This window comes from Hylobates moloch, unplaced genomic scaffold, assembly GCF_009828535.3.
Source record: "Hylobates moloch isolate HMO894 unplaced genomic scaffold, HMol_V3 SCAFFOLD_7, whole genome shotgun sequence".
NCBI lineage: Eukaryota > Metazoa > Chordata > Mammalia > Primates > Hylobatidae > Hylobates > Hylobates moloch.
The window spans coordinates 133,452,187-133,465,804 of NW_026652282.1; the positions used below are offsets into that span (position 1 = coordinate 133,452,187).

At 38.3% G+C, this 13,618-nt stretch overlaps 2 protein-coding genes across 2 annotated transcripts in view; both read left to right on the forward strand.

Annotated features, from left to right (window-relative positions):
- SMIM9 (small integral membrane protein 9) overlaps window positions 1-767 on the forward strand; it is an 8,237-nt gene extending 7,470 nt beyond the window's left edge. Inside the window, exon 3 of the mRNA XM_032756479.2 lies at window positions 613-767. Coding sequence (XP_032612370.1) covers window positions 613-640 — 28 coding nt within the window. The 3' untranslated portion in view covers window positions 641-767. The remainder of the gene's footprint in view (window positions 1-612) is intronic.
- A 6,619-nt stretch (window positions 768-7,386) lies between these two features.
- On the forward strand, window positions 7,387-7,737 carry LOC116812148 (non-histone chromosomal protein HMG-14-like). Its single transcript, XM_032757842.2, has one exon. It carries the CDS (start codon window positions 7,387-7,389, stop codon window positions 7,687-7,689), a length of 303 nt encoding a protein of 100 aa, XP_032613733.1. The 3' UTR covers window positions 7,690-7,737.
- The last annotated feature ends 5,881 nt before the right edge of the window (window positions 7,738-13,618 follow it).

The following is a 13,618-nucleotide window of genomic DNA, read 5'->3' on the forward strand; positions in this document are numbered from 1 at the left end:
GATCTTTCGCTTTTTTTGTTTTCTTTTTTTTTTTTTTTGAGACGGAGTCTCGCTCTGTCACCCAGGCTGGAGTGCAGTGGTGCGATCTCGGCTCACTGCAAGCTCCGCCTCCTGGGTTCATGCCATTCTCCTGCCTCAGCCTCCCGCGTAGCTGAGACTACAGGCGCCCACCACCACGCCTGGCTAATTTTTTATATTTTTAGTAGAGACGGGGTTTCACCGTGTTAGCCAGGATGGTCTTGATCTCCTGACCCCGTGATCCACCTGCCTCGGCCTCCCAAAGTGCTGGGATTACAGGCGTGAGCCACCGCACCCGGCCCACTTTCTGATCTTTCTACAATGAGCTGTATTGTTTGATCAGTTCATTTTAAAAAAGATACTTTAAAAACGAAAGAAGAAAAACTACCTAACCATACTTATACCACTACCTCCAAGCTCCACTGTACTGGAAACACATTCTTACTCTGCTTTTTCATCAAAGCATTTTGTTTGTATGGAATTATTTGGTTCATATTAAGAGAAAAAGTGCTGTAAAATCCGATCTTTGAAAAGGTGATATAATTACATAGTAACTCTGTGTAGAGCATTCACCATTTTATCTTCCTTTCCCAGCATTCTTGTAGTTGATCCAGTCCAGTGAAGAACTAGAAGATTCAATAGGGCAAGTGTGGTCTCTCCGGTTGGACTCCAAAAGAGTGGGGCATTTGCTATCTGCTTAAAATGAGGAATTATCTATCAGTTAAAATTAAATTGTCTTCCAACTTGAATTATCTTTGCCTTCATTTTCTCCTTCAAAAGTTGTAATTTTAAAATGTGAATATCCTTATTACTGTTTTGGTTATAATAGTAATATTTATTGAAAAAAAATTTTGAGAAATACAGAGAAAAGAATAAGTTTCCATAATTCTAGCAACCAGAAATAAACATCATTAACATCTTGATGTACCTCCCTTCAATTTTTTTCTATATAGGTATTACAAGTTTTCCAAAGTCTGTTCTGTGAAACAATAGTTCTGTTTTAATAAAAGTCACAAAACAGCGAGGGCCCTGTGGTCAGTTATGTTTGGGAAATGCTGGATTAAACAAATTTAAACCTATTTTTCTTTGCTCCAGGACTTCTAAGAACTTTTAACAGGCTAATATTAATCTCCACAAGGGAGTATAATATATAGCATTTCCCAAACTAATTTAAACATGAGATTTTTTTTTTAACGTAGTGGACATGACATAAGTCATGTAACGGCCTCTCCATATAATAATTATTTAAGGTGTTTCTATTTATTCAGTATTATAAATGTAATACAGGTAATATTATTAAAAATTATTGGCTGGGTGCGGTGGCTCATGCCTGTAATCCCAACACTTTGGGAGGCCAAGGCGGGTGGATCACCTGAGGTCAGGAGTTCGAGACCAGCCTGGCCAACATGGTGACACCCCATCTCTACTAAAAATGCAAAAATTAGCTGGCCATGGTGGCGCACCCCTGTGATCCCAGCTACCCAGGAGGCTGAGGTGGGAGACTTGCTTGAATCCGGGAGGTGGAGGCTGCAGTGAGCTGAGATAGTGCCATTGCACTCCAGCCTGGGTGACAGAGCAAGACCCTGTCTCAAAAAAATATTTATTAATTTGTTTTTCCTTTTTGCTGTTCTGAGTTTGAAATCATTCATTCGACAGACACTTGTTGATCACCTACTGTGAGCCACACACTGGACAGGTAACAAACAGACGGGGTCTTGCTCTGTCACCCAGGCTGGAGTGCAATGGTGCTATCTAACCCCAGCTCTTGTGGAGCCACCATGCCAATGTGAAGATTCAGATCTTTCAAACAGCCACATGGTGCTGAGGCAAGAGCATCCTTGGTATATTTGAGTGGTAGCAGAGAAACCAGATTAAGCGAGGGGCAGAGTAGATATTGTGAGCAATTGAAAGGATGTAGACTCTTCCTGGGGGCCATGGGGGGGGCAACAGAAGGTTTAGATTGGAGGAGGGATGTGAAGGGAGAGCAGATGGGATTTGATTAGGATTTGGATGAGATGAGAGAGAGAGTGAGGCTTCAAGGATGCCTCTGAGGTTTTTGGCCCGAGCAAATGAAAGAATGGGGTTGTCATTTATCGAGCTAGAGAAAACTGCAGGAGGTTAGGAATTTACTACAGAGAAAATGCAAAGAGAAAGAAAAACTGAAGTGAAATTCTAATTGATGCTGAGGTGAGATCCAGTGGGCTGCCGCATGGCCTCTCATGTGGCCTGCTATGGCAAGCCAAGGTGAACTCAGAAAAGACTTGGAGTTTTGTTTAAGTCCAATATTTCCTTATTGACTATCTTTCTGGATGATGTGTCCACTGTTGAGAATGGGGTGTTGAAGTCCCCGTGTGGCTGTCAATTTCTCCCTTGTGTTCTGTAAATATTTGCTTTATATATTTAGCTGCTCCAATGTTGGGTGCATACATATATATATTTACAGTTGTTATGTCTTCTTGATGGATTGACCCCACGAAAGGAAAATAAATCGCCCCCAAATGACCAAGCCAAAGGGAAAAGTCAAGCTGGGAAGTGCATTGGGCAAACCTGCCTCCTATTCTATTCCTAAATAAGATAACTACAACGATTTTTTTTTTAAGCTACATACCTTCCTCACAATTTGCCCATGAAGAAATTCCTTGTAAACAAAGGACAGGCAGAACTCAAAGTCATCCCTCTGCTCACATGAGACAAATGCATATCTGATTGCTTCCTTTGCCCTATTGTTTCACAAAGTCAGACTAAAGCATAAGTGACTCTTCCTGCTCTCACATGTAAATTGTGTATTCAGTGAAAGGCTAATCAGAAACTCAAAAGAATGCAACCATTTTTCTCTCATCTACCTATGACCTGGAAGACCCCTCCCCACTTCAAGTTGTCCCACCTTTCTGGACCAAACCATTGCATATCTTACATATATTGATTGATGTCTCATGTCTCCCTAAAATGTATAAAACCAAGCCTTGGGCACATGGCATCAGGACCTCCTAAGGCTGTGTCATGGGCATGTCCTTAACCTTGGCAAAATAAAGTTTCTAAATTCACTGAGACCTGTCTCAGATATTTGAGGTACACATTTGGTGACCACAAAGAGACTCTGAATGGAGGTGGCCCTGACCTTTGACAAATCTCCTATCAGTACTTGGTACCAACTTGAGCTATCTTTATGGCTCAAACCAATAGAACAATTTGCTGAGGCCTGGGAGCTCCCCTCCCTCCAGAGAATCCCTCATCTCCGAAAATTTGGTTGAGATCTAAAGTTTATTTTGCTGTACAACTCCTTTTCTGGAGTTTTGCTTGCTTCCAACAAGGAAGGCAAGTTTTCCTGCTTCCATGACAATGAAAGGCAGATAACTGCATTCTGGAATTTGAGCTCACTTCCAAAAGGGAAGGTGAGTTTGAGTTTTTTCCTACTTCTGGGCTGGTAGAGAGCAGTCTTCAGCCTGAGACCCACTCCTAAGTAAGCAGCTGAATTGGAGTTTTGTCTTGGCTAAAGTTATGATGAACAGTCAGCTGGTCTTAATTTCTCCATTAGAGGACTCCGTAATCATATTGTTGGCGTTCTTTTGTTGTTTGTTCCAGTCTTTCTCCCATCAGATTTGGCCAATTCTACCTGACTTGGTCAAATTCGAATGAGAATTCCAAACGGTGAGTAACAAGGTATCTCTGAATTGGCTAAAATTCCCTGCAGCTGCAAAAGAGAAAAAAAATGACCAAACATGCACTTGGTTTGTGTGTTTGCTCCCTGTCTTAAAAAAATAATTGTTCTTTCATCTACTTTTCTTCCACCCTATTCCTCCTTCTCCCCTCGCCATCTTTGGTACCAAGAAGAATCTAAAGAAGGCATCTAATGACTCTAACCCTTTAAAGAACTCAGGACAAAGGCACCATTCACTCCTTTGGGGGTGTTCTGTTTTCTTTGTGGAGTTTCAAGAGTCATGGGCAGATTCTTCTTAGGTGTAAAGCTCTGCTCTCCTGTATTGCATTACCTGACCTCTTTGGCTTTTGGGGGTGAAGTGGCTACATTGTCTGGGGTATACACCCTGGGGTTCGTTGTCACGTGCCAGGAAAATTTAGGACATGGACACACACAAGTTTAGGAGCAGAGGTTTAATGAGCAGAAGAGAAGAGAAAGAGAAGCAGCTTTCTCTATAGAGAAAGGGGTCTCCCAGTGGAAAGGACCAGAGGGTGGTGGATGCACCAAATTTTAGTCAGGTTTGAGGAGGCGGTGTCTGATTTACATAGGGCTCACAGATTGGTTCGATCAGGTATGACGTTTACATAGTGGGGGTGGGGGGGGAAGGCTGGTGGCCCCAGCTGAATATTATTATGCAAATGGAGTTTCCAGTTGATGGGAGCCATCTTGCCTCTCTGTGTCTGCAGCTGAACTTCACAGGCTGCTCTTTGTTAGAAAATCATTTGGGGCTGCTTTTCATTAAAAAGAAAAACTTTACTGAGGATCCCCATACCCTTACTATCTGCCTAAGTGATTTCTTCTTAAGTCCTATTTTGGGGTACCAGAGATTACCTTGTCCTGTGAGAGGATTTGACCTTGGCATGTATCATAGCAGACAAGAGCTATAGTTAAGCCGGGCGCGGTGACTCACGCTTGTAATCCCAGCACTTTGGGAGGCCGAGGCGGGCGGATCACGAGGTCAGGAGATCGAGACCACGGTGAAACCCCGTCTCTACTAAAAATACAAAAAAATGAGCCGGGTGTGGTGGCGGGCGCCTGTAGTCCCAGCTACTCGGAGAGGCTGAGGCAGGAGAATGGGGTGAACCCGGGAGGCGGAGCTTGCAGTGAGCCGAGATTGCACCACTGCACTCCAGCCTGGGCGACAGAGCGAGACTCCGTCTCAAAAAAAAAAAAAAAAAAAAAAAAAAAGAGCTATAGTTAAAGGTGGCCGAGGACAGTTTACAGAAAGTGGTCTTGGCTGGGCTTTTTTCCTCCTAGGAAGTTGTTTAGGATCTCAATTCTAATTCAGAGGTGCATTTTAAAGAGTCTTCTCCATTGCCTTTCCTCCCCAAATTAATCTCCACTGGCTTGTCTGCATATTTGCATGAGGAACTGCACTGTCACTTTCATAGATAAATGAGAGACTGAGTTTCCTCAACTCCAAAGAGAAAGGGATTTTGCTCCTCCCAGTCAAAAGGTGCTCCTGGGTGACTGGAGGCCAAGCGGGAGTGTCTGGGGATTGCCTCCCTGTGATGTGCAGTAGCCCTACAGGGAATTGCCAACAAAATTAGTTTTAAAAGGCTCATCCAGGGAGCACATATAGGAGCTGCTCACCCCAAGCTTTGAGCCCTCCCAGAGGTGCTAGACCTCTGGAGAGAGAAACTGAGACACAAAAGAGGACCGAAACAATTCAGTGGTGATGCATTGTGGAGTCCTGTCCACAACCAGCACACTTTGACCCACCACACTAAACCCTAGGCCACAGCTCAGTTCCTCCTTTTAAGAAAAAAAAAAAAATGTGGGAAACACATCATCTAAGAATAAGGAAAGACAAGGAGAACAACCCCCCTTAGAACCCCATTTGGTTTTATGGCTCCTGTACTTGCAAGTGGCTGTGTAAATGGAAGGGCATGCCAGATTTTCTAATACTCCAGCTGGTTACGCGTTAAGTCTGTTCTTGTGCACATTTTAAACTGACAGGCAAATTACATCAAGGAAAATTCAGAGCCTGAAGGTTGATCTGCAACTATAAAGCTCCTAAGTTCCCTATCTCTCTGCTTTCTTTTCTGCCTGCTTTAAGTCTGTTGTTACTTTTCTACTGAGATAAAATCCACTGTTTGTACCTAACCATTTCTTTTTGTTATTGTTTTTGCAAACCAATGAGTTGTTATTAATATCTCATGGCTAGAGTTCTGAAGTAAATGCTCTAGGATATTTATTTATATGAGTGTGTATGTGTGTGTTTATGTGTATGTAGACGTATTTTGTTGTATGTTTTCTGCCACAAGGTACCAAATTTGGCTTAAAGAGTACTCATAAATTAAATAATAAGCCCAAATGCTTTTCAAGCTCACATGACTTAAGTAGAGCTTTTAATAAGCTAGCTTTAAAATTATTGGTAGAGTAATATTACAAATATCTTCAGAAATGTCAGTATACATTTTTGTTTGCATTTATTGATCAAGAGATTTCATACTTATCCCTGCCAAATATTATAAGGTGTCCAAATTTGTCATAAAGGTTATTATTTTATTTTATTTTATTTTATTTTATTTTATTTTTTGAGATGGAGTCTGGCTCTGTCGCCCAGGCTGGAGTGCAGTGGTGCGATCTCAGCTCACTGCAAGCTCCGCCTCCAGGGTTCACACCATTCTACTGCCTCAGCCTCCCAAAGTAGCTGGGACTACAGATGCTCAGCTAATTTTTTTGTACTTTTTGTAGAGACGGGGTTTCACCATGTTAGCCAGGATGGTCTCGATCTCCTGACCTTGTGATCTGCCCATCTCGGCCTCCCAAAGTGCTGGGATTACAGGCCTGAGCCACCGCACCCAGCTGTCATAAAGGTTGTTAAACGATAAACCCAGCCCAAAACAGAATGATCTTTGCTTGTGTAATCTTTCACAAAAAAGACATTATTATTGGTTTAATGAAAACAGCTAAATCCTGAATTATTTGGTAAAATAACCATGTATTCAATCTTAAGATTCTAACTCAGATAAATGCCTGAAATTCACAAGCTATAAAATGGTTGATAGGAAAATAACTTTGGTGACTGTTGCAGTTTTCATAAATAATCTAGGTAAACTATTAAAATAAAATAATTAGGTAAATGTGATGGGATAAATACTTGTAGATAAACTTGCCATAATTTAGAATCTAAAGTTAAATAATAGGTATTTCATTAAATGGGTATTTTCTAATTAAAAAATATATATTGTAGGAAAACATTTTTTCTAAAAAATGTGTGTGTTCTTGTTAAAGGGTGAATAATTTTTGTCTAATTCAAAGGTTATTTAAAGGTTATGTATAAAACAAGGTAAAAAGAACTGGGAAATAAGACATATGTAAAGAAAGGTATAGAAATAAAGAAGTATTTTTGGTAAGAAAGCTTAAAAATAATTTTATATGATAAAGAATCTTATATGGTAATTTTTTGTCCCAGAATAAAATGATTGGTTATTTAAGAAAGAGGGACGGTCGGGACAAACCAGAAAGTCCAAGCATATCATGAATGGTCTGGCCACAGCTCAGTTCCTCCTTTTAAGAAAAAAAAATGTGGGATCAAATCTTACATGATCGGTGGGTCTCAGCAGCTCGGGCGGCGGGAGGAGTGGCAGCAGCCAGGCAGCCCAGTTTCACGAAGGTGCGCTGCAGCCCGCAGGCACCCAGCACACGCCCTCCCCGCCGCCAGGATGCCCAAGAGGAAGGTCAGCTCCGTGGAAGGGGCCGCCAAGGAAAAGCCCAAGAGGAGATCAGCGCGGTTGTCAGCTAAACCTCCTGCAAAAGTGGAAGCGAAGCCGAAAAAGGCAGCAGTGAAGGATAAATCTTCAGACAAAAAAGTGCAAACAAAAGGGAAAAGGGGAGCAAAGGGAAAACAGGCTGAAGTGGCTAACCAAGAAACTAAAGAAGATTTACCTGCAGAAAACAGGGAAACAAAAACTGAGGAGAGTCCAGCCTCTGATGAAGCAGCAGAGAAAGAAGCCAAGTCTGATTAATACCATATACCATGTCTTATCAGTGGTTCCTGTCTCCCTTCTTGTACAATCCAGAGGAATATTTTTATCGACTATTTTGTAAATGCAAGTTTTTTAGTAGCTCTAGAAACATTTTTAAGAAGGAGGGAATCCCACCTCATCCCATTTTTTAAGTGTAAATGCTTTTTTTTAAGAGGTGAAATAATTTGCTGGTTGTTTATTTTTTGGTACAACCAGAAAACAGCATGGGATATTGAATTATGGGAGGCTCTGACTGTCTCGGGTGTCAGCTTAACATTCCATAGATGGGAGGTTAGTTTTTATATCCTATAATACAAAGCATATTAAATGGCAATATGGAGTCAGTCCTGCATTTAATGTCTTGAACATTTTAAATTACTTCTATTCCCATGTTGTTTTTTAGTAGAATTGTTTTCTAAAGAAAACCACTCTTCAATCATGGCTCTCCCTGTCAGAATTGTGTGCACTCTGTAACATCTTTGGTTGTGGTAGTCCTGTTTTCCTAATAACTTTGTTACTGTGCTGTGAAAGATTACAAATTTGAATATGTAGTGTACGTGCTATTGAGTTGTGAACTGGTGGGCTGTATGTAACAGCTGACCAACGTGAAGATACTGGTACTTGATAGCCTCTTAAGGAAAATCTGCTTCCAACTTTTAAGCTGGAAAGTCACTGGAATAACTTTAAAAAAGAATTACAATATATGGCTTTTTAGAATTTCATTATGTATGTTAAGATTTGTGTACAAATTGAAATGTCTGTACTGATCCTCAACCAATAAAATCTCAATTATGAAAATAAAAAAAATCTTATATGATCAAGTTGTCTATAATTAAAGGGAAATCATTTATAAGGGTCTTTCTAGAGATTGGGTTTTGATATTTAAAGACAAAAACACTTATACACTAAAGGATTGACTAGAACAATGATATTTTCTTAAGGTATTTGCTTTACCCTTAATAAAATTATAAGACACTATGATTTTTAATGCAAAGTTCAACTTTGTGTCTCGTTTTTCAGCTTTCTCTCCCCTGTTAAAAGTCTGAAATAATAACTCTCCTTCAACTCATTTTCAGCTCCTGTACGTTTTTTTTTTTTTCTCCTCCTTTGGTTTCTGTTTATTGTGATCTGATGCTAAAAATGTTTTATCTTAAAAGTCTAAAGAAAATGTTTCCTTCCAACATAATACTCTGTGCTCTTGGCTTTAAAATGTTCTATGGATCTGAAAATTTGCATTTATGATCCAGGAAACATTCTTCCTATGTTTAACTAGTTCAAGTACCTTTTTCATTAGTTTTGACTAGAAGTTATCTAAATGGAACTCCCCATAGGGAACAGCAGTCGCACTGCAGAAGGTCTCTTTTGCCTTTGGGTAACTGGCCTAATAAACAGATTTTACGCTTTATCAAAATAATTTCTATGTCATTATTACTAAGTTTTGATTTGTTTAGGGAGAAAACTGAGATTAAAACTTTTTTTTAAATTAAGGTTATTACATCCATGTGACTTTCTATATGTGCTTTTAAAGCTCTTGTGCCAGTAAGTCACAGGGCTTTGACTACTGGGTCTAAAAGGAACCCCAAGTCCTGCTAAATATTAAACACTGATGGCAGTTAAATCCTCATCTTCAGACCCCATAGAAGATGCCAATGAAAATAAACTTTGTTCATGAGACACATGGCCAGAAATTAAAACTATAACTCCTCAAGGCCCAGGGACTATCGTGGAAGAGGCAAGCACATGAGATTGTAAGGGCTGATTTTGAGAGATAAAGTAAGTTCAGTTTCTCTATAAATTAACCATTAATGTTGAAGGCACACTGATGTAGGACTAGCATATGGGTCCCTATGTCAGTTTAACAAGGTTTTCTTGAAGCGTTAAACTACTCCTTAATAAAAGATTATAAAGGTTATAAAAAGACTGTGGAAACTATATCTTATGGTCAAGATGGGTAACATTTTATAGATTGTTTATAAAATTTTGAAAAGAATTTAATTGGCCTCATGCTGTCTTTATTAGGGCTTATTGTTTGGAAAATTAAGTCTCCTCTCAAAGACTAAAGATTTTCACCTTTAAAAAAAAAAACTGAGTTATCACTTTGGCTAAATGAATGACTTATTTTACAATGACTTGTGATCCTATTTTGTGATATCAAGTGTTTTAAACTTTTTATATTTGACAAACTTTCCAAAATCAAATGTTAACTTCAGTCCTCATTAATTTTTTTATATTAGTTCCCTGAAGTTCAGAAGAGACATATTCAGCTTATTTGATATAATAAAGTCATACAGGAAGTATTGTGAAATATGAAACAGTGTTTAAGCTTCTTTGGATTATGTTTATATAACTGTGTTATTAGTGTATGTTCCAGAATTGTATGAAATTCCTGTGATTCTGATAGGTCTTAGCATATGTTACCAGTAGTAATTATGGTTATTATGTAAAACCGTTGTATGCCACAGAAATAACCAAATTTTCTCGTCAATTGTGTGTTTAACTACGACTATTCTAAGACTTTTGTCATCCACAGTTGTTTTATTTTTATCCTTTTCAAAAGGTGGTTTATAATCAGCATAGGACTCTGACAGGTGCTCTTGATTGCAGGTTTCTGATAACCTTGGCGATTGTGACACTAGAATAGAGGAAAATGTTCATGAATATCAAGCAGAACACGAGTTAACTGCATGGACTAAACTAATAGAAGACTGAAATAAATCCTTTTATGACTTTTTGCTTAAAACATTGCTGATCTTTTGTTTGTTTTTCAGAGCCAAAGAAACGTTTTGAAGCTTTTGACAACTAAGTAAAATATATTCCTATAAACAAAATTTGGAGCACATTTCTCTCTACCTGATTTCTCCAAAATTTGGAAAGTAGTTGTGAGTATTCTCAACTTGTGGCAATATTGTTATTTGTACAATAAGAATCTGCTTTCTTTGGTAACAGGACTCCATTGGAGACACTGGTTTTACCAAGGTTTTGACTGGAATAACATGCTTTGAAATACAGATTCTTTCACGTAATCAAAGTTGAATTATAGAGCCAATAAAAGCCCCTTGGGAAAACATGCCTCATACCTTGTCTATGCAGTCCCTATATAGGTTCCTGACCTGTGGTAAGTAAAAAATGTCACTTTCTGACTGGCCCAGGATCCCCAAGTTTTCTTGGAACCTCGAGGTAAGGAATTCACCCAATTAACATAGGTATTTGCAGACATAGGATGGGCTTAAGACATTAAATTCAAATCTGAGATTCCTTATGGAATAAAGTTCCAGCAAATAATTATTCTTGCTGACTTTATATATATATATAATTATTTATAGACTTTATGCAACTACTCCAGCCAAGTATAGTAAGACTAAAACTTATTTTGCAAATGAATTTGTCTTTAGTGAAAATGGAACTGGAGAGAGAAAAATTATGTTTCAAAATAAACTATGGTACACCTGTTATTAGATTCTGGTCTTGCCTAACGTTTTTCAATTTTTATGATTTTCTACAGTTTGGGCTGAATTCTAAAATTTTTTCTGGCTACAAGTCTCCAAAATAACGTTTCCAATTTTTTGTTCTTTCCTTTTATCCCATTTTTCCTGATATGAAATTTAAAAATTAAGCTGTGCTTTCTTAAAGCTCTGTAAACTAAAGCTAGACAACTTAAACTTCAGAAGAAAATAACAGCAACCAATTTACACATTACACATAAACCAATTTCATATCTGCCTACTAATGTATGGACTTCAGAGAAATATGGCCTATATTGATTTTCCAGGATTGTTCTTCAATTTTTGTTTGTTTCTTGTTGTTTTTCTCCCTTCCTACCCCTATTTTCCCTTTGTAGGACATGAGACTTCACAGCCTGTTAAAAATGAGCTTTCCTAATAATGTGGGACCTATCTATCGAGGAATAAACCATCCTAGCCATGAGAGATCAGACAAAACCTGAGACCAGAGACTCATTTTCTTCTAAAAAGAAAAGGGGAGCATATGAAAGGAAAATAAATCTCCCCAAAATCACTAAGCCAAAGGGAAAAGTCAAGCAGGGAACCGCATTGGGCAAATCTCCCTCCCATTCTATTCCTAAATAAGATAGCTATAAAGATAAATAAATAAATAAATAAATAAATAAATAAATAAATAAATAAATAAGCTACATACCTCCCTCACAATTTGCCCACAAGGAAATTCCTTGTGAAACAAGTGGCAGGCAGGACTCAAAGTCATCCCTCTACTCACATGATACAAATGCATATCTGATTACTTCTTTTGCCCTACTGTTGCACTGAGCCAGACCAAGGCATAATTGACTATTCCTGTAAATTGTGTATCCAGTGAAAGACTAATCAGGAATTCAAAAGAATTCAACCATTTGTCTCTTATCTACCCATGACCTGGAAGCTTCCTCCTCTATTTCAGTTGTCCCACCTTACTGGATGAAACCAATGTACATCTTACATATATTGATTGATGTCTCATGTCATTTTATCAAGTGTCTAAATATGCATAAATCTGTTTCTAGCCTCTCCCTTCTGGTCCATTGGTCTATTTCTGTGCCTATACCACACTCTTAATTACCATAGCTTTATTAAGGTCTTGCTATCTGCAAGACAGGTCCCCCACTTTGTTCTTCTTTGGCTAGTCCTGCTCTTTACAACTCCACACATATTTTGAAATTAGATTGTCAAGTTTCACAAAACATACCTGTTGAGATTTTTATCAGGATTGCATTGAATCTATAGGCCAATTTCAGGAGAACCTACATCTTAATAAAATTAAACCTTCCAAACCATGAGCATGGTTTCTCTTTCAATTTTTAGCTCTTCTTCAATGTATGCGGATAGAATTTTACAATTCTCTCCATACAGTTCCTATATGTGGTTCAATTTATTCCTAGGTATTTGATCATTTTAGATGTCATAACGAAATGGTGTCTTTTAAAATTAAATTTTCTGTGTGTCATTGGTGTATAGAAATACAATTGATTTCTTTATATGACTGTAGCTAACAACCTTGGTAATAGCGTTTATTAATTTTAATAATTTATCTGTAGATTTTTAAATATTCTACGTAGACAATAATATATCCATAGATAACAACAATTTTGTTTCTTCCTTCCCAGTCTTTATACCATGATAATTTATTTTTGCCTTATTCTGCTGGATAGAACTTATAATACAATACAGAGAAAAGTGGTTATAGAGGCATCTTTGTCTTGTTCAACATGTTAAAGGAAATACATTCAGCTTTTTGAAACTATATTCGTTGTAGGTGTTTTAGATGTTTTACAAATCGTTTTTAAAAATCAGGTTAAAGAGGAAGATTTTTTTGTTTGTTTGTTTGTCTTGAGACAGAATCTCACTGTCACCCAGGCTGAAGGCTGAAGTTCAGTGGCATGGTCTCAGTTCACTTCAACCTCCACCTCCTGGGTTCAAGCGATTCTCTTGCCTCAGCCTCCCGAATAGCTGAGACTACAGGTGCTTGTCACCTCGCCCAGATAATTTTTGTATTCTTCATAGAGATGGTTTTTAGCTATGTTGGCGAGGCTGTCTCGAACTCCTGACCTCAAGCAATACACCCACCTCGGCCTCCCAAAGTGCTGGGATTACAGGCGTGAGCCACCGCGCCTGACTAAAGATGGTTCTTTCTATGCCTAGATTTGATAAAAGATATTTTATCATTAATAGACATTGAATTACATTGAATATTTTCCACCTACTGAGATAATATGAGTTTCTCCATGAATATGGTAAATTGGATTAATAAATTTTCTAGTGTTAACTAACCTTGAATTTCAGTATCTGAAGTTTTTGGTCCAATTTGGTTACCTATAGTTTCTGCTGGATCTCACTCACGGGACTTTGTTTCCTTAATCGTTTAGTGATTTATTAGTCTATAAACATGTATGGAATTTAAGGTCTGGTATCAATGAGGA